The 19,068-nt window shown below is 42.0% G+C and overlaps 1 protein-coding gene across 1 annotated transcript in view; it reads left to right on the top strand.

Moving 5' to 3' along the window:
* Positions 1 to 19,068, top strand: part of GALNT10 (polypeptide N-acetylgalactosaminyltransferase 10) — an 82,063-nt gene that overhangs the window by 25,762 nt on the left and 37,233 nt on the right. Inside the window, exons 2-4 of the mRNA XM_014875926.2 lie at positions 12,744 to 12,846; positions 13,702 to 13,840; positions 16,934 to 17,100. Coding sequence (XP_014731412.1) covers positions 12,744 to 12,846; positions 13,702 to 13,840; positions 16,934 to 17,100 — 409 coding nt within the window. The remainder of the gene's footprint in view (positions 1 to 12,743; positions 12,847 to 13,701; positions 13,841 to 16,933; positions 17,101 to 19,068) is intronic.

Genomic DNA, 19,068 nt, shown 5'->3' with positions numbered 1-19,068 from the left:
TATGAAGCAAGAGTCATAAGAAATACTAGATCTAATGCATTCAAGTCAAATTGAAAACTTCTTTATTCTGATATGAGAAGCTACAAAAAACTGTATTTTAGAGAGTGTCCTGCTGTACAGCAATTTTTCACAGTCCCACAGAGCTTCATTATAGCGAGGTCAGGCTATGCCATAGAGAAGAGAATTTATATTTTATCATAGGGCTAACTTCTATGCTCTTGTAATGACCCTGAAGGACAGTAAATGCTCTAAATAATTCAGCTGCTTTGGAATTTAGTTCTACTGTGCTATAGGAGCCATAATAGATCTAGGAAAATAGAAAATATTGTGATATATTTTAATGTGATGCCTAAAGGATGCTCATGAGGGTGTTTGGCTGCTATAACCCTATCCAGGAAGAGGACACTGAAAATTTCAGGAGTTCAGTGTTTTCAAGGTATTCTCAAGGGAAAGATCTCCCTTAAGATCCTGGTGGTGAAATGAAACCCCTCAAAGTCTAATTACTTCTTGGCCCAGGATGGACTATATTAATTTCTCACATAGTTGAAAAGCCTCTTCCATAATTTCATGTATGGTGCTTCTAATTTCATGTCTTGGCCTTTTCTTCCTTGCAGCAGTGTGGAAAAGTGTGAGGGCTATTTGTAATGCATGCCTTTCCTTTTCTGCCCAGTCATCTCTGCCCTCATCAGCATCCATTATTTTGCATTTTTCTGCATGTGATGTTTTTGTAAATATCTCAGGATGAAATCAGCTTTTTTCAAACAGCAGGACAGAGTTCCATACAGTCATTATGATAGAACAGCTGCTGAACAACTGCATAAAAAATCACTGAAGCTTCACATTTGTACAGCTAATGTCTTCTTTACCCTTTGAATTGTATCCTGAATTTTTGATGCTTTTTTCTGTGGCCAGGACTGCTTTTGAATTTTAATCCCATTCTCCAGTTAGCGACATCAGCAGATTTAACAAACCTGTTTTCCATTCCAGTATTGAAATCGATAGATAATTTTGCAGGGTCTAAAAAGATTCTGGCAAAGATTGCTTTGACACATGATCTTAATGTTTGCCTCAAAATGTGGAAGTTTTGATTAGATTTGAGTGAATTCCAATTTGGATATTAACAATAACAAGACTCAGGATGCTCAGTTTTACCTCACTGAGTGACACCTCTCTTTTCTCTCCTATCTGCCTGGTTGTTACCAATTCCACAAAGAAGCTGCTTGCTTCTTCCTTTTTAATCCTGACACTGTCATAGTTAGCAGCAGTTTGTCACTTTTAAGATGACATCCAAAAGTGATTTGTCACCTTTTAGACATATACAATGTTTTGGTGTCTGCATCCCCAGCCCTTCTCTTCCTCAATTCCCCAGAAGTGCTCAGCACCTTTCAGCTATTGGAAATATTATCTGCCTTCCACAGGCAGCCTAACACTGTCAACCAGCTTCTTCCCTGACTCAATTAATTTGTTTTTCCAGCCTCTATTTTCCCCTATTTCTATATGCCCCTATTTCTGCACCCAAACCAGGCTCAGTGGTCACTACTAGAGGGCATCTCTAAAAGGGACCAGTGGTACCCACACAGGGTCTGGCCTCGAGAATCAGCAAAGGATTATTGATTATTGAAAACAATGGTCCTTTCCTCACCTCACCCCAGGGTGCAGGAGTGGACAGGTGGCATAAAGATGTGTGACATTCACAATTTCATGCAGTGTTTGAAAGGGATGGAGTGAAGCCTCGTGAGCAACTTGCTTGTGAGAGGAGTATTAAACTCGGGAGGTGTGATGAGATGATGCACAAACTGTGCCCAGGAGCAGGAGTGCTGCAGGGAGCTCTGCCAGTGCTTTCCCTGTGGAGGGAGGAGTGGGGAAAGGGTGCCAGACGCTCTCCCTTGCTGGGTACATGTGCTTGGCACCTCAGCTTTTAACTGCTGAGAAGCCTCTCAACATTACTGTAAAGGCAAGTTATTTTTAAGGTGCACAGAACTTGTCCACGGGATAACCTTCCCCGAATGATTCCTGGTGGGTTTTTTAGTCCATAATTGTGTGATATGTGTGTTTTCTGAGTCACTTTGGCCACCCATCAGTGGTGACCTGGTCTCCTAGAAGAGGTTGATGACTGAATTTGGGATTTTTGTGCAGGAATTCTGAGAATTTGAGGGTTTTGTGCATTGGCTAAGTGCAACATACTAGTTGTGTGAGCAACAGTTAAATAATTCCTTGGGAAGAAGAGCCTTGTTAAATGTTGCTTTTTAGTGCTGATGTTTTCAGCTTAACTAACACTGTCAAGAAGCATCAAGTTTGCCAGGAATGTGGCAAGGAATTCACTTTAAAGTCTTTAAACAGCTAAAAGGGAAATAGGAGTATTCTGTTGATGAAAGCTAGAAAATTGTGGTTTTGCTGCATTGCTGCTAAGAAAAAGCTGTGCCCTTGGTGGGAATCAGGCAGCAAACCTGTTTTGGAGCACCACCTGAAGTAATAGTAAAAGTTTATTGAAAACAATTATTTTATTTTTTTCCCTAAACTAAAGCTGTCAGAGTGGTTGTTGATTTCCCAGTGTCTGCAAGGCAAGTGAGCAGTGTCAGTACTGAAGGTACTGCCTGAAGACTGTGGAAAATAAAACAGAAAAATGCTTGTGGTTCTTCCTGCTTTGCTGGAGTTAGCAGGAACTATTTGGTTCAAGATGTGTGCAAGTATGATGTAGGCAGGCTAATTGTTCTTGGTGGCAGGAGATAAATGGGGGAAGAGTGCACTCTGAAAGTATCTGTAGGCCTCTTGATGGCTTAAGTTCTCCCTAAAATCCTTTTGGCTGAGTGTTTATTGTCACCTGTCTGCATTTCCAGGGACAGTTTAGGGTTAAGCTGCAATCATCTGATCTGGGTCTGCTGAGCAAGGTGAGCTGGCAGAGCATGTCTGGGGATCATTCCCTGTGTTGGTGGATGCTGTTCATAGATGTTCTGACATCCTCTGCTTTTGGGTCTGACTTTTCCACAGATGACAGTCAGATTGTGCCTCTTCTCAAATATCTGACTAGAGATACTTAAATAATTCTATGTGTAAGTCCTAGTCATGGGTGAGGACTCAAGAAAAAGAACCTAAAATACAGATTTTTTTTTTTCCCTAGTAGCTTTCAAAATTCAGGGAAGAAACAGTTTCTAAGCATGATATGCAACTTGATGTGGGAAGCACTGTGCTGACATAAAACACATTCTTGGTACCTGGCACACAACAAAGTGGCAGCTACAGTTCTTATTCCAGTTTTTGAGTCATATCTGTCACGTAGGTTTTGTATGGATTGAGTATATTTTTCCATAGCACTGAACGTTGGATCTTTTTTTTACCTTTTTGGAGATTTCAGAAGAGCAGTATTAACCTTTCTGAAGCCAGTGTACTGTGCTTGCTTGACAAATCGTTGCCCCTCACCAGGCATCAAACCTTCCATAAAGTGCCCTTGAATTTTGTTTGTATAAGTTTGGCAGCAGCCCAATTTCCATGAGGAAAGGTAAATATCTGATCTACACTGTCAGCTGTTGCAGACTGCAGCAGCTCTGTCAGGCTTATGGATGCCTTATGGTGCTCTGCCTGCTTTTTTGGGCAAAATCCTGAGCATTTCTGTTTACTATTATGAACTATAACTGTTGGCAAGCTTTCAAACTGCCTCGCTCATCTTACCTCAGAAAACATGTTCTAGTGCAGTCTCACTTGTGCCTTTATCACAAAGTGCAGGGTGTCCTGGTAGTATACTTTGCACATTGCTAAGCCCCAAAATTAAGTGTTTTTCTCTGGAAATGTCTGTCTCTGTGGAAAGTACTTAGAATTCTTCTTTTGCATGTCTAGCAGGTAGATTTTGTCCTGTCCTTGCTTCAAAGATTATTGGAGCATTAGCAGCCTTATCTTTTATTTATCATTTGATTTCCTTTTTCATACCAATTATGCCAGTTTATACCAGGACTTATACCACAGTTTCCCAAGGACCTAGTACCCAATCAAGTGGATTCCACTGAATGAAAAGCACAAATTGCCATTTTTTATCATTCAATTAGTTTTAAATGCTGTATGTTTTTTCCTGTAAATTGAACAAAGTCAAATTTGCAGTCACACATTTGCCAGGTCCACTTACATGCAGCACCACCTGAGTTGTCATCTTGTATTGGTTGAGTGCTGGGAATTTCACCTCTGTGTAGTATTTCTGTGCTGAGGATATTCAGGATGCTCATTGTGATGTATTTTTAATGGAATTTCTGTTAACATTATGCAGGGTTTGCTTCTATGCTTGTGTATAAAATATTTGGAAGTTGTGTTCATCTGAGCAATCCTTGATTGGCTTAACATTTCTATAATCTGATCTGGAGTTTATAGCTTGAGTACAGGGAATTCACCAAGATGATGGAATTAATAGGTTTTACATCCTGCATTTTTATTAAATCTTAATGCAGATTATTCAACAATTTTTGCATATGCAACATAATCTGTAAGTCTTTACAGTCAGATTTCAGAAAGAGTGCTCCAAAGTTTGCCCTTGTAAGAAGCCACTGCCCCTTGTGAACTGTTCAGTTGAGTTAAATGGAGTCTGGGTATCTGCAGACACCTGCCAGGTTCTGCTTCAAATGGTCACTTCTCAAACTGGTCTCCAAACCAGCTTGCTCCCTCCTTCTGTGAATATAAAACTGTATTGAAGACAGATTCAGCTAGCACTAGATTCTGTGGAAAACAAAGTGCATCTCTCTGGATTTCTTGCCTGTAGCTTCTGCCAGGAGTTGCAGTCCAAAAGCAGCTCTTGGACTTGTGATAAAACACTAAATGTACCCCGGTTCCTTGGGAGAGCTCATCTAGTTTTATGTTTGCAGCAAGCTGTAAAGCAGAAGGGGAAGGTGGGAGGGGTGGGAAGTATAATCTTATTTGGAATGGCAGTTCAGAGATTACTTTTGTCTACATCTTCATTTTGTGTGTTTGTTGTCCAAGCCCCTCCTGGCTCTTGTACCTCAGGCAAGGTGAGGAGTGGGTTGTCTCCATCTCAACCAGAGGCTAGCACAAGGCATGCTATATTCTTTGGGAATTTTATAGGGTGTTGCTGTATCTTAGAGCAAGGTTAAAGAAAGGTTCTTATTGCTTGAGGGGAAAACAAGGTGGCTTACCCCAGCTAAATGCCTGCAGGAGCTTATTCCACAGTGTTCAGCAGATTCCTGAGACAGGCTCAGTGTGGGAGGTGGAGCAGTTCTGTAGATGGAAAGGGCTGTAAATGTTTTAGGGAACAGAAAAGATGAGAAAGCTATTGTGGGCAAATGAATTCTAAAACTAGGCCAACTGAGGTTTTAAGAGCTGAAAGGAAAGTCTGAGACTGAAACTGCTGTGCTGTCACAAGATGTGCTTAAATTCAGGGAGGAACTCACTGCTTGGTACTCTGTGCCGACCTTGGAAGGTGCTGTGCCTCTGCAGGCCTGGGCTGCATTAGTCAAACATAGTTTTGTGATGTCTGCTGCTCTGAACTTACTAATATTATATCTAAAGGTAAGCAAAGAACAAAGTGTGAGGTGTTTGGCAGAGATAGATGACTAAGCTGGATGTCCTATCACTGTGCTCAGCTGATGTCTGCAGACTTTAATCCACCGATGATCCAGGACTTTTTGTGAGATGATTTTTTATTTTTTTTTTTTTTGTGCTAAGAGGTTTTCAGCAATTGGTGTCGAATAAAATTTGAAGGAATTTAAAGGGAGGGGTGGAGTTTCAGTTCAAGCAAGTACTGTTCTAGCACTGGGTACAAATAACTTACTGCAGTAAAGAACAGCTAAAAGCAGCAGGCTGTCCCATCCACCGAGGAGCTGGTGTTCTGCAAGGAGCATGTTCTTTAATAGCTCTGCAGCTCCCACATGTCCCTGGGCATTCTGCACAAAAGGCTCTGCTTTGTGCCTGTCTGCACTGATCCCTTCAGCTGGTTCTGCTGTGGTTTCATTCTCTGACACGGGGTAAGGACTTGTAAAGGTGGTAACTGCACCACTTAATTAGTGGTTTGTTTTCATTTTCTTCTGTCTTTAGTCAGAGTTAGGATTAAAAACATGAAGGAGATGAATTTTCTTGTGTTCAGGCTTGGTTGTTTATTAGATCTTATCTAAAGTACAGAGAGTTCTGCTACACTTCTAGCTACCAGCTAAAAGTGAGCAAAATGGAGGTCTAAATCTGGCTAGTTACAAGGTCTTTTAAAGCTAAACAGTCCAATAGAGAATTAACATTTATATTATTTATACTTTTGACCCAATAACTAAATTCTTGTGACCTGCAGTGCAGCATTAGCTATCCAACCAGAAACTACTACCTGAAATCATGAAGAAGGAGGAAGATAGAAAAAAGACAACACCCAAAATCTTCTGTCTTGTCCCATACTTATTACTATATTCTAAAACTTTCAAGTTCAAAACCCTTCACCATGTGAAATCACATATTTCTATTCCAACTACACACCTGTGACTCTAACTCCATCACCCAAATTTGGAAGTCTTTTCCAAGGCCTCAAGTCAAAAGCAGTGTTCTCCTGGGGGTCAGTGTCTGAAAGTACAGAAAACTCAGAATTGTCAGTTCCAACAAGGACTGATCCAGGAGTGCCCACGGTTATCTGGGGCTCTACAGCTGAAGTAATCAGACAGGATATTTCCATAATTCAAAGCCTGTCCTCCTCTAAAACAAAGCAGAAATCTGAATTTCAGTATTACTGGTGTTACAGATAGGAAAGAAAATTATGTCCAGGGGATAGCATTCTGTAGGAGAAGTTCAGGTGTGGTTCAAACCTGTTTCTTGGGTGTGAGTCCCAACAATCTGTGAAGATGAACTTGGCTTTTTTGTCATTGAAAGCACTTAAAAATTCTGCATGATGTGGTGCCATTTAGTCCTGCGTTGCCTTTTAATAGTTCCTGAAATGTTGAAGGTATGGATTATGTTAATGTACCTTTTAAATTTTTTATGGGCTGAAATAGCTTCAAAAATTAACCTTTTGAAAACACTTGGGTAGACCACACAACAGGCTTTTAGCAGCCTTTTTTTCCAGTAGTATGCTGCCTCCTGTTCCAGTAAATGAGGAGCTTTGATTGACTGAGGTTATGCTCAGCTTCCTGACCCAGGAGCAGCTTCCAGCTGATGTTGGTGATATTTTTATTTTTCATTAGCTCATCTGGAAGTCTCAGCTGTTTTCCTGCCAGTAAAAAGAATGCAGTCTGTTTGTGCTGTGTGAATGCTGCACCACTCTGTTGTTCAACACTTGTTAATAGAGCTCTGACAAACCAAAAAAAAGAATTGCATTTCTTCACGGTACATATACAATAACACTTGCTATCTATTTATTTATGAAAGGGTTACTTATATTTATCATGGCTGGTCCTGTGCTCAGTAAAACCTGAGTTTGCTGCAGTGAGAGAGAGGATTCTTCCTGTTTTCTGCTAGACCTGGCTTCCCTCACATTTTGCTTCCTGAAACAGCTCAGGTACTGTAAGTTTTGGAGGACTGGAAAAAATCTGCCCATAGATGTTTTCTCTTTCTGCTTTGCCACGTCACAGAATGTGACAACTGGGTTGTTCCCAAGTGTGTGCTCTGGAGTGTTCCAGCAAGTTCACCTCAGGCTGCAAGTTCCTTTAATAAATAGAAGAATGGTTCTTATTTGCTGCTTTCCCTTTCCCTGTAGTTTTTCTTGAATTGTTTTGGCATCTTCAACATCTTGTAGGATATAAGTGCGTGATAGACTTGCTGAGGTTCTTGGCTAAATGAACAGGTCTGGAGTGAAGCAGATTCCCTGTTTACACTGTCTCCAAAAATCATGGGTCCGATTATAGCTCCTTGGTTTGAAACAAAATATTAAATCAGCAAAACTAATATTTGAAGAGGGTTTGAGATCTGTACTGCATTATGGTTAACGTATATGCTTCAGCAAATCTTTTTGTCCTCATGTGTAGAAAACTCTTGGCTTATGTCTCCATCCGCACTTTTTTTTTTTTTGGCTGCAGCCAGGCACACTAAATAGTGATTAAACAAAAAATTAAAATTCCATTTTTGTGCATTTGGCGTTTGAACACTGATCAATTACTTTGGCGGCGTGTTAAGTAACAGTGTGGTAGACAACAGAAGGGGCTTATTTACAGCAATCTGTCTAAATCCATTTTCAATGTATTGCTTATTATGCCTTTCTACTTTAGTTCATTTTCAGTTTTTAAAAAATGAAGGCTGGAAACAGGCAGGAGAACAGTTTAAGATATTGCTGGAGAAGTAATCACTCCTTAGTGGTAAACAACTTCCAGTTCTTAAGGAAAAGAAAATGTGCTCAAGCTGAAATAGAATTTAAGGGCTTGTTGGAGGAGTTAATGGATGGAATTCAATGGCTGGTGCACTTACATAGCCTGACTAGATGATCATAATGAAGCCTTCATGCTTTAAAATGTGCTTTTTACATGTTGTTTACAATTGACCATTTAAAAAAAACAGCGATATTTTTGCAAAATGGGAAGCTAATGCAGAGCTGAAGTGAAAATTGCTGACCTCTTTTATAGGGAGAGAAATCCATGTCCATAATGTGAATTTACCCTAACCATGCAGAATTGACAGCTCCAATGTTCAAACAATGGTCACTGCATTCCATAGAAAAAATGCACATAACGGGGGATATGGTCGAGGATTTGGACAAAAATGTTCTACCTCCTGCTATGCAATTAGAATTAATGAGAAATAAGGATGAGAGTGGAAATTGAGATGAAATACAGCTCCCCATAAACGAGATGCTTGTTTAAGAGTTAAAGCAAAAGTCAGTCCTAGGAAACTTGCTGTGTTTTGCAGATTGCTCTGATATCACAGTCTAGAGCATTTGTTGAGGGAGTATCATCAAGTTATGTAATTTGCATAATTGAGTCAAATCCCATGCAGCATCCCTGAAGGAAACCACTAAAAAAAGCAACATTCTGGTCCCTGTATGCTGTGTCTGGATTTCTAGAGCTCAGACATCTTTTACGAAGAGGGAGTTGGAGGGGGAAACAAGAAAGAAGGAAAAGAGCTTTCAAAATCACATCAATGTCAACAACCTGCCCGTTTTCCCAGTGAGAGGGACTTTGAGGACATATGGTGGCATCATGCCTGCAACCTTACACACAGCTCTGCTGATAGTGATGGCATGAGATACTGCAGTCGAGGAGGGGGAAGGCAAATGTTTCATGGTGCACACTGGATTTTTTTGGTGGTCTGCTGAAATGAGGTTGGTGTTGAAATAGGATGCTGATCAGACTGCTGCTGCTACACCTTCCCTCCAGGCCTGTGTGGATGGTGAGGGCTGGCAAGGTCACCGAGGCAAAGTCACTGATATTCCTTTTCCAACACTGAAAGTCACTTCAAAATTAATGTTTACACACTGTTGACAGAACTTGTCAGTGACTCACATCAGACTTTTCAGTTACGGTGTTTTAACAGCGACCTGCAAAACCAGTGTAAGCATTGTATGTTTGCTTGCAAGGGATACAGTAAGAAATATTCTAACCTCTTAACATTTACCCAAGCTGAATTAAATGTAATGGAGGACTCCAGTGTTGGATGAACTAAGGTAGCTTTTCTGCCCAAGACCAAAAACAGCTTCAGAATGCAGCTGGAACTATGTCTGCCCTTCAGGATTCTAAAAGCCATTTGGAGGTTTATGTTGATCCAACAGAGGTTCATGTTGTGCTTGTCCTGTGTGAATCTCTTTTGGGGTTTAGTTGTTCAGGGCAAAAACACCATGAGCACTGCAGGCAGAGGGGCTGATAATGACTTACCCTGCACAGTCCTCATTTCATTTTGTCAATGGCAACCTGAAGATCTGTTGATCCTTGTAAGTCTCCAAGACTGAGAGCTGTACAGAGCCTGTTCTCAGGACTTCAGGATCGATAACTCTTACTCTGTGTACCTCTGAAGTCCCACATTGCAGTTCAGAGGGGTCTGAATAACTGATGTGTGTGCTTCATAGTTTTCCCTCTTGCTTCATGTAAAGTTTACAAATAACTGACATGTGTGGCCCTGACAGGGTTAGCTTAACCCCACTCACAGATGCTTTTGTGTGTAAATTTATCTGGGACTGAGAGAAATACATCCGTGTGCTTGACTTTCTACTGTTTATCTGCCTGATTGGTGCTGTGTGTAATGCTGTGGCAGTCTCCGTGATTTTTTTGTTTTTCTTTTTTTATTTTCCTTTATTTTAGCAGCCCTGGAGGATGATGTGCTGCTGCCTGCTTTCCCTCTATCTCAGGGTTTAAATTGCTTGCATTACGTTGTTGCTTGCTCTGAGGATGTTTACATGCACATTGCTGACCCCTCTGAAGAATGGCTTGAAGCTGTGCAGAAAATTTACTTCCCTGTACACACTATCCTACACTGAGCACACAAACATAAGGATCACTCCAGCCCAGAGCCTGGGGGTGCCCACGCTGAGCAGGGATGGCTGCAGGCTTTTAGGCTGCTGCTGTGGTGGGACAGCTGTGTAATGGTGAGAGATGCCCCTCCTGAACCAGCCCAGTGGTGTGGCTTCCCTCAGAGGGTTCTGGTGGTGTTGGTGAATCCTTTGGGGTGTATTTGAAATGTCTCTCCTGGGAGCTGTTGTGGAGGACAGCTGCAGATGCATCCTGTGTGTGGATTTCAGAAGGAATGACTCGTGGTTGTATCCCAGCTCAGCCCCAAGCAGCCACCCACGGTGGGGGTGAGAACTGGCAGAGTAGAAGTGAGAAAACTCATGGCTTGAGATAAAGAGTTTAAAAACGAAAGCAAAAACCCCACAAAGCAAAACAAACCAGGGAATCCATTCCCTGCTTACCATGAGCAGCAGGTGTTCAGCCTTCCCCAGGAAAGCAGGGAAGATAAATGTCGCCACTTCAAAAAACCCCTGCTTCCTCCTCCTTCCCCAGCTTTATGTACTGAGCATGACACCACATTGTCTGGGATGTCCCTGGGTCAGCTGTCCTGGCTGTGTCCCCTCCCACCTTCCCATGCACTCCCACCTCCCTCTCTGAGGGCACTTTGTGTCTCAGCCCTGTCCAGCAGCAACAAAAACATCCCTGTTTTATCAACACTTTCCAGCACAAAGCCAAGTCACAGCCCCATGCCAGCTCCCATGAAGAAAATTAACTCCACCCCAGCCAAACCCAGCACAGAGAGCAGTGCCCATGGGTACCTGCAGCACTGGACAGGTGTTTTCTAAGGGATGTTTTCAGAGTTCAGAGGGGAGGGGTAGGGAGGTGCCTCTGCAATTCTAGTTTAAGTTGCCAGAAAGAGATGGGATTTAAGTACTCTTAGCAATGTTCTGTTAGACAGATTGGACGTCTGTTTGCTGGTGGGTCTCAGTTTTCCTCTTTTTTCTCCAGGTTACCTGAATTCCCTGCTCATTTTGTACAGGTTTGACTTGGGGTGCTGGGCTCCCACAACTGCAGTGGTGTTGTGAGGTTCAGAATTGCCCTGTGTGTTCTTCCTGCTGGATCTAGTCCCTGGACACTCTGGCCATGCTTTCCTCTGCAGTAGTGAATGGGGTTTCCAGAGCAACTGCTTTTAAGGGATTTTCACATGTTTAATCTCAGCAAATGGCAGGAGGGACAGTGGCATTGTCAGCGATTCTCCTGGTGTGTGCATTCAGTCCAGAACATTATAAACAAGAGACAAAAGAGACCTAAAATATAGAGATTTTAGACTTGCCAGTTGTTCCTGTGCCCATTATGATACTTGTGCAGAAGGCTAGTGCTCAGAAAGTTGGCAAAACTCTCCTGGCAAGGAGGTGCTCTGGTCTGTGAGAGCTTTCCAGGACTTTTCCCGGCAGAGGAGTATCCTGGAGAGGAGACTGGTCAGTGAGCTGGCCTGGCAAAGAATTGTTATTGCAAAATTAGAGGCAAAAATTTCACAGGATGGTAGGGTGCTCTAGTGTGGTTTATTTAGTGGGAATCATTAGAAGGGGTGGCATTATGTCTAGGTAGGAATTCACAGAGCAGTGGTGTTTAATAGGACAGCTGGAAAACCACAAGGCAGGTAAAGGAAATTAGTTTGATGTTTATGTTTGGTAAGCTCAGGTGAGCCCTTCCATGACAGGAGTGTGTGGTTTTTCACCAGCTCAGCTGCTTTGGGGCTGCACTTGCCTTCCCCTGCATGATGTGAATCAATAAGGCTTTTACAGTGCCTCTCATGACTCCTCTTTCCTTCAGAAAATGTGAGTCTCCATCCTGTGCAGTCAGAGGTGAGCTGGAGACATTGGATTCCTGGGTATCTTCATTTGCTGACTCGTTTTCAAAGCACCTGTGCCTTTTGAATTTCAGGAACAACATAATGAAATGGAATCTCTAAATGTGTTCAGCAGCAAGAGTCTTAATAAATGACCTTTTAAATCTTACTTTGATTTTATTCAGGTGTGGTAGTGTCTCATTAATAATGATCCTGCAATAGGTGTCCCATTACATCCTATTTAATTAACAAAAAGGCTGTAAGATGTATTAGATGTTTTCAAAATGAAAATGGGAGTTTTTAATAGATTCTCTGATTAAGAAATACTGTTCTGCATACATGATGGTGCCCTGGAAAAATATCGCTTAACAGACTCTGATAAAGTTCTGAGACAAGCAAAACTCACTTCCTCCCTCACCCCTTTCAGGCTAAAAGCCATTTGCTTGTGATGATCTTGCCTTAAGGGAGATGTTTAATTTCCTCTTACAGGAAGGGGAGGCTGTTGAGGAAAGGTTTCATTTGTTGGGTATTTATTATATATCCAATTTTTTGTTTAAAAGGCATCCTACGTGAGGCAAAAGAAAGACCCTTACTTTGCTGATGGACAAAGGAAAAAAGACTGGCATAACAAAGAAGCCATAAGGAGGGACTCTGAGCGTGTAGGTATGTAAGATGGCTATAAAAATGTTTTAATACAGATTGTAACTTTGATTTTATTTGGTAGGCTGAGTGTAGAACAACATGTTCAACTTCAGGGTCAAGGTGATGTTCTTGACATGATGTAGCATTAAAGCCAATTCATCTGTTAATCTTTTAACTGTGTTAATCCCAATTAAATTCCTTTTTCCTCAACTCCACAATAACTATTTTGAGGTGCAAATGTATCACTTAAATCTTGGTGTTTTTATGACATGTGGAAAATTGATTTTTAAAAAACTTATCCCCCCACAAAAAAACGTGTGCATGTATCTTTCCCAAAAATGGGAGATCCAGAAAGGAAGAATAAGAAAAATGTTCTGGGCTACAACATTCATGCAAGTCCCTTCTGTAATTCTGGGGTTTGTCTTGCATTGCAAATAAGGCCCATTTTGAATGTCACAGCTTTACACTGATGTGTTTGCAAGGGCTCTGCCCCTCAGTGTAAGAGCACAAATCCATCTGTGCTGAGAATTCCAACAGTGCTGAGATATTCAAACCTCATGGATTCTTCCCACTGTGAAACAAAAGGCATTCTGTAGATCTTCCACAGCGTTGCCAAAATTCCTTCTTCTGCTTCTGGTGTTAGAAGGAAGACTTTTACCTTCAATTTGCACAGTTGAGTGGTTTGTAGCAAAACTGCTTATCAGATAAAATTGTTAAATTGACATGGTTGACCCGGTGCTAAATGTGGCACAGAGCACAAAACTAATAAAGTTCAAAGGACTATAAGATGCTCTTTTTTGCTGTATGGATTAGTTTCTGGCCTGTTAAGCACTAATTAGCAGCAATGATGTGTATTTACTTTCTGACTATCCACAGGAAATGGAGAACAGGGAAAGCCTTACCCAATGACAGACGCAGAGCGAGTGGACCAGGCGTACAGGGAAAATGGCTTTAATATCTTTGTGAGTGATAAAATTTCTCTGAATCGTTCCCTTCCAGACATCAGGCATCCAAAGTGAGTATACAGTTTGCATTTCTATGAGTGAAGGTTTGCAAACCCTGAATTATCACCTCTACAGGAATGTGTTCTTTTTTATTATGAACTCTTGTACCTTTGTTCAAAAAATACAATCCTTGCACAGCTGGGTCCTGGTGTTTCCTTAATAATGGACAGTGTGTAGTAATTTCAGTGGGAAATAGAAGAAATCAAATCTGGGGAAAAAAATCATTTTTTGATTTCAAAAGACTTTAAATTACCACAAACTTGCCACCCTGCTCAGAAGAAATCTTTACTGTAACCCAGAGGTTCCAGTTCTTATGTTGGCCACTAGCTGGAAATGACTGTGGAATGCTCAGGAGCAAAAAAATATGTGAGTAGCTTCACTCAACTATGTATGAAGAGTTTAAGAGGTTTATGGGTTATTTTTGTGGACATCTTCTTCATAAAAGCAGCCTCATCAGGGTTTACAAGTAGGAACAAGTTGCAGTTGAATGCTTACTTTAGAGTCTATTGGGTTTTGGACATTATGCTATAGGATGGTGTTGAACTGGATTTTGGTCAAGCCAGAAGTTTTTCTCTAGCAAAAGTGCATCAGTTAGGACTTAGCCCTTGTTTATACAAAGCTGAAAGGTTTTTAAATATTGTTTGTGAGGTTCTTAATCTGAAAGCATTGTTAGACTTTTGAATCTAAGATTTTTTTTGTATAAAGCTGTGTTTATCACAGTTCAGTAAATCTGAATTCAACATCTACTTTATTCATGAGATACAAGTTCCAGAAGTCAGATTTTGTAATTTGTTAATGGCACAATTGAGTTATTGCCTCTTCAGCTGTCATAGCAAACTAATCAAATACACTGGCTTGACACCCTTTCTCAAGATGAACACATAAAATAAAGTAGTGAGTATAGCTCCATAAATATTTTAGGCATGCAGCTGAAATGTTTAAACATAAAGATAAATCAGGTAACTGAAGATGTTTGTAGATCAGCCCATGATCAAGTTCTAGGAAATACAGTTTGAGTTTACTAATCTAAATTCCACCTGGCCTCCATTTACAGGGTCTGCCTTGGGCTCTGAGAACTTAAATATCAGATAATGCCAGTATTTTGTTATCTGAGGGTTTAATGTGTTACCTCACATGACCCAGTGTTTCCTGAAATTGCTGACTCAGTGTTGCCAATTCTGCTATTTAAACTTCTTTAAAATGTGAAACTTCTAACTCCAGCCCCAGATAAAATTAATAAGTGAAGTGTCTGGGACACCAATGATTTAAGCTGTGATTAATGGTGCTGCTGCAGTGGTTTGCTTGTTGCTTGACACATCCTTTCCCCCAGCACAGCAAACTGTTGGGGGCCTCGAGGAGGGGATAAAGCTGCATGTGCCTAATGGGTGCTGGGATCAGCTGGGCAGGGAGCAGGGCTACCCACAGTGGGGATGTGCAGGGAAGGAATTCACGACTGGAAAGATCTGCTGTGCATTCTCTGTGCTCATTAAAAAAGATATACATGAAATGGTATGGTTTGTGTTACTGGACAGGTTGATGAGAGCAGTTTTTAACAAAATTAGGCTGACCTAGTCATAAAGTCACAAGTCCATAAAGAGTATTCCAGAAAGAAGGGAGCTGTGTTTTAGAACCTCTTACATGCAGTGAGGTAATAGAGAGCTTGGAGGCGTGCCTGCAGACAGCAGGGAGTATGAGGAGAAGGTGTACTGGGGAAAAAGGCACCATCTGCCTTGCCCTAAGCTTTGGGGCCACAGCTGGACTTCTCCCCAACAGCTGCCCTGGGTGGGGAAGGACAAAGAAGCAGCTGATGTGTGAGATGGTTTGTGTGGACTGTAATGTACCAAATCGTGTGTGACCTCTGCTTTCTGTTAACTGTGGGACTCGGGGAGCTGGGGCACAGCATGTGCTGGATCTGCCTGGTGCACACACACCATTGTTTGTTTCAATAGTCATGTCTTCCCCTGACAACGTTTCCTTTAAGTGCCTCTAGGGTTTTTAATATTAAATACTAATTTTGCAGGTCTTGTAAAGCAATTGTAGATACAGTAGCTGGAGGGAAGCAATTTCTCTCCACGCTTAATGGTTAAACTTAATAGCTAAAGTTTCCCACTTGTTAAAGTTAGTCAGAAATGAGAATTCCAGTTTAAGAAGAGTTAGAAACAATTCAAGGGCTCTTGGTTCATATTGAAACAGAACTGTAGCTAGAAGCAGTTGGAAGAAGGTTAGGACGGCAATGCCAAGGGCTGGATGAAAGCAGTCCCTGCAGCTTCAGTTTGCATCTTGCATCTGTGCATTGCAGCCACAGCCTGCAGGCTCTTGGCAGCATCCCAGGACAATTCATTACACCCAGAATAAGTTACTGTCCTCTCACACAGGCACCAGAGTAACTTCCTGTAGGCACAGATGTATTGAGCTTGTATAACATAGGTGCATCCTTCTCTGTGCCCTGGGAAAGGTACCAGGAAAAAGCTGCCACTGCCAGGGCTGTTTTCATTCCTTCCGGGGGCCAGGGGGAGGAATTCTTGCCTCTGTGCATGGAATTGTGCTCAGAGTGACAGCCTCCCAGGGGCCTGGCAGGGCACAGCAGCCTGGGGGCTGTGCAAAGGACAGGAGCAGCCTGGGACCTCCGTGCCCTGCTCCTGGGCACAGGGCAGCTTGTCCTGCTGGCAGTCATTGTGCCTGCACACACCTCCATTCTCACAGCTACCACTGGTTTGTTCTGGACACAGGGGGCTCCAGGGATGGAATAGATTTTTCACCCCTACTGAAAGCTACTGGGTGTTTTTTAACTACATTGGGTCACTGTGTGGCCTTAGAGGTTACCTGTTTAACAAGGTGTAAAGTCCACGTATGGCCACACCTGCAGGAAAATAAACACTGCACCTCATACTGCAGAATTTTATTTATGAAACTACCAACCCTACAAGGCAAGAGTTCATTACCTCTATTTCAAAATTAATAAAACTAATGCACTCTTCATCATTTTGAGGAGTAAAGCAAGAACTAAGTTGATTGCTGCTAATTAATATGGAAGTGCTGGTGTGGTTTGGGTGTTTTTTGGTGTGTTCTGGCAGCGCTCTTTGACTTGCTCTGTCTGTATCCAGCTGCAAGAACAAGCTGTACCTGGAGAAGCTCCCAAACACCAGTGTGATAATCCCATTCCACAACGAAGGATGGTCCTCCCTGCTGCGGACAGTGCACAGCGTCCTGAACCGCTCCCCTCCCGAGCTGGTGGCAGAGATCGTGCTGGTGGATGACTTCAGTGACAGAGGTAGGGTGGTTTGTATGTGACATCCCCACCAGGCTTCCCTACCCAAGGGGATCAATGCACTTGCAAATATGTGTATAATGACCTGAGGTTTTTTTACTTGCCAGCAGCAGAGCTTGGGGATCTTGCTCTGGTACACTTGGAAGTGGAAAATTCATGTTCCATACTCAGGGTGTGCTGGTTTAGCTGCTGCTGCCATGGACTGTCCTGTGTTCTGGGCAATACGAAAAGCCAGGGAAGCTGGTTTTAATATTCAGCTAAGGCCTGTGTAGTCCTTAACATTAAATGTTGACTCTTGAAATAATAAAAAAAAAAGCCAAGAGATGGGAACAGCTCTCTCCTTACATTCCCCTTTCTTCCTTTTTTTTTTTCTTTCTTGACGCAGAGCATGTAAAAGAATCCTTGATAAAAGGTTTCCACTTGGGACTGCCTGTGATTTGGCTTGCTTTTCTCATGAATTTTGTGCTCCTGAAAAGTAAATGTGCAGCATCCAAACCTTTTCTCTCTCTTGCTGGAAACTTCCCTCAGTATTCTGTACTGCAGTGCCTGGAGTAGTCACTTTGGATTGGATTGAAGTGCTGTCTGCAGAGGTGTGGAGTCACTGGCACCACACATCACCACGAATGGAACAGACACTTGTCATTGCAGCAGCAATGTGTGCACGTAGTTACTGAGATCCTTTTCTCTGAGCTATTTAAATGGTGCCTGATGCAGGTTAAGCTACACTTTGCAGTGTGTTTTGCACCCTTGCTGTGCTGGAAAAGGCAAGTGAAGGAGGAATTAATGCCACTGTTATGTAGACATTGCATAGGTGGAGAAATTCCATGCAAAGTCCTCTGACTGGTGTTGAAGAGGACACAGTGACTTTGAGGGTTTATGGTCAGATCTAGTAATTCTGTTTTCTCCTTTAAAGTTACTAACACTCTTTAGATTTATGAGCTGCAGAGTTCAAGCCACTGATAATACTCAAGTGAGGCAAAAGCTTTCTATACAGATCCTACAGAATACATCTCCAGAAACCTTCCATATAGGAAGCTCCTAAATGAGCTTGAAAACAAGCCTGTGAATATTTCGTTTTCTTACCTATACTGGCTTCCAAATAGGCACTACCCAACAGCTCTAGTACTTGGTCTAAAGTTCTTCACTCATTCGTTTGCAAGCAAGGTGTGCTGTATTGAACAAATCAATGTTACATGAAATAAGTGTTTCTTTGGAGGATTTTCAGGCTAAGGTGAGGAGAAGGAAAACCCACCCTCCTGACAAGGTCTTTTTATTGATACTCAGTCTAGAAGGAAATTAGAAAAGCTCATGCTGTAACTGCAAGTGAATTGTACAAATTTCTTTTCACAGAAGTGGAGGTAATGAAATCTGGTTTCCTGTGGATCTGTTTTCCTTGTTCTTTAGATGTGCCCTGAGCAGGTGAAAGGGAGCCCTCCTGGCTCCACCCCTGCTCCTCAATCTGCACCTGTGCTGTTTTTTCCTGCTCACTCTTCTCTGTTCCACCTGCCTTTGATAAGACAAAAACACAAAAACTCTTCTCCCTTGGTCATCCATCTTGCATACAAAGGTAGCAAGAAGTAGCTGGGATTGATTTGTGTGCAGCATCTATTTATAAATTGATATAAAAGACTCCAGGTGCTGGACAGTGAGCTGAATTGTCAAGGGAAGAGACTAACACTCATGCAAAGAGTGTGTTGATAAAAACTGTGGTGTGGGGGTTCTCTTCGTTTGGGGGGGGATTTTTTTTTTGGTTGTTTTTTTTTTTAAACCAGCATTTTCCTGGCAGCACAGTTGATTTCTGCACGCTGGAACCATTGCTGGTTAGGATGAAACACCTTTCCTTCAGTGCTGTCAGTTCTGTATCTGTACTTTTCTTCCTTAACCACACTGGGTTTGGCTTCCACATCCCTCAATGGGCTCAAATAGATTCTTAGTCTTAGGGGGCTCTTAAATCTTAGTCCCATGATCTTG

The sequence above is a fragment of the Sturnus vulgaris genome, chromosome 15 (genome assembly GCF_052056855.1).
Source record: "Sturnus vulgaris isolate bStuVul1 chromosome 15, bStuVul1.hap1, whole genome shotgun sequence".
NCBI lineage: Eukaryota > Metazoa > Chordata > Aves > Passeriformes > Sturnidae > Sturnus > Sturnus vulgaris.
Note: the sequence above shows the minus strand (reverse complement) of the source record. Positions and strands in the feature narration are given on the sequence as shown.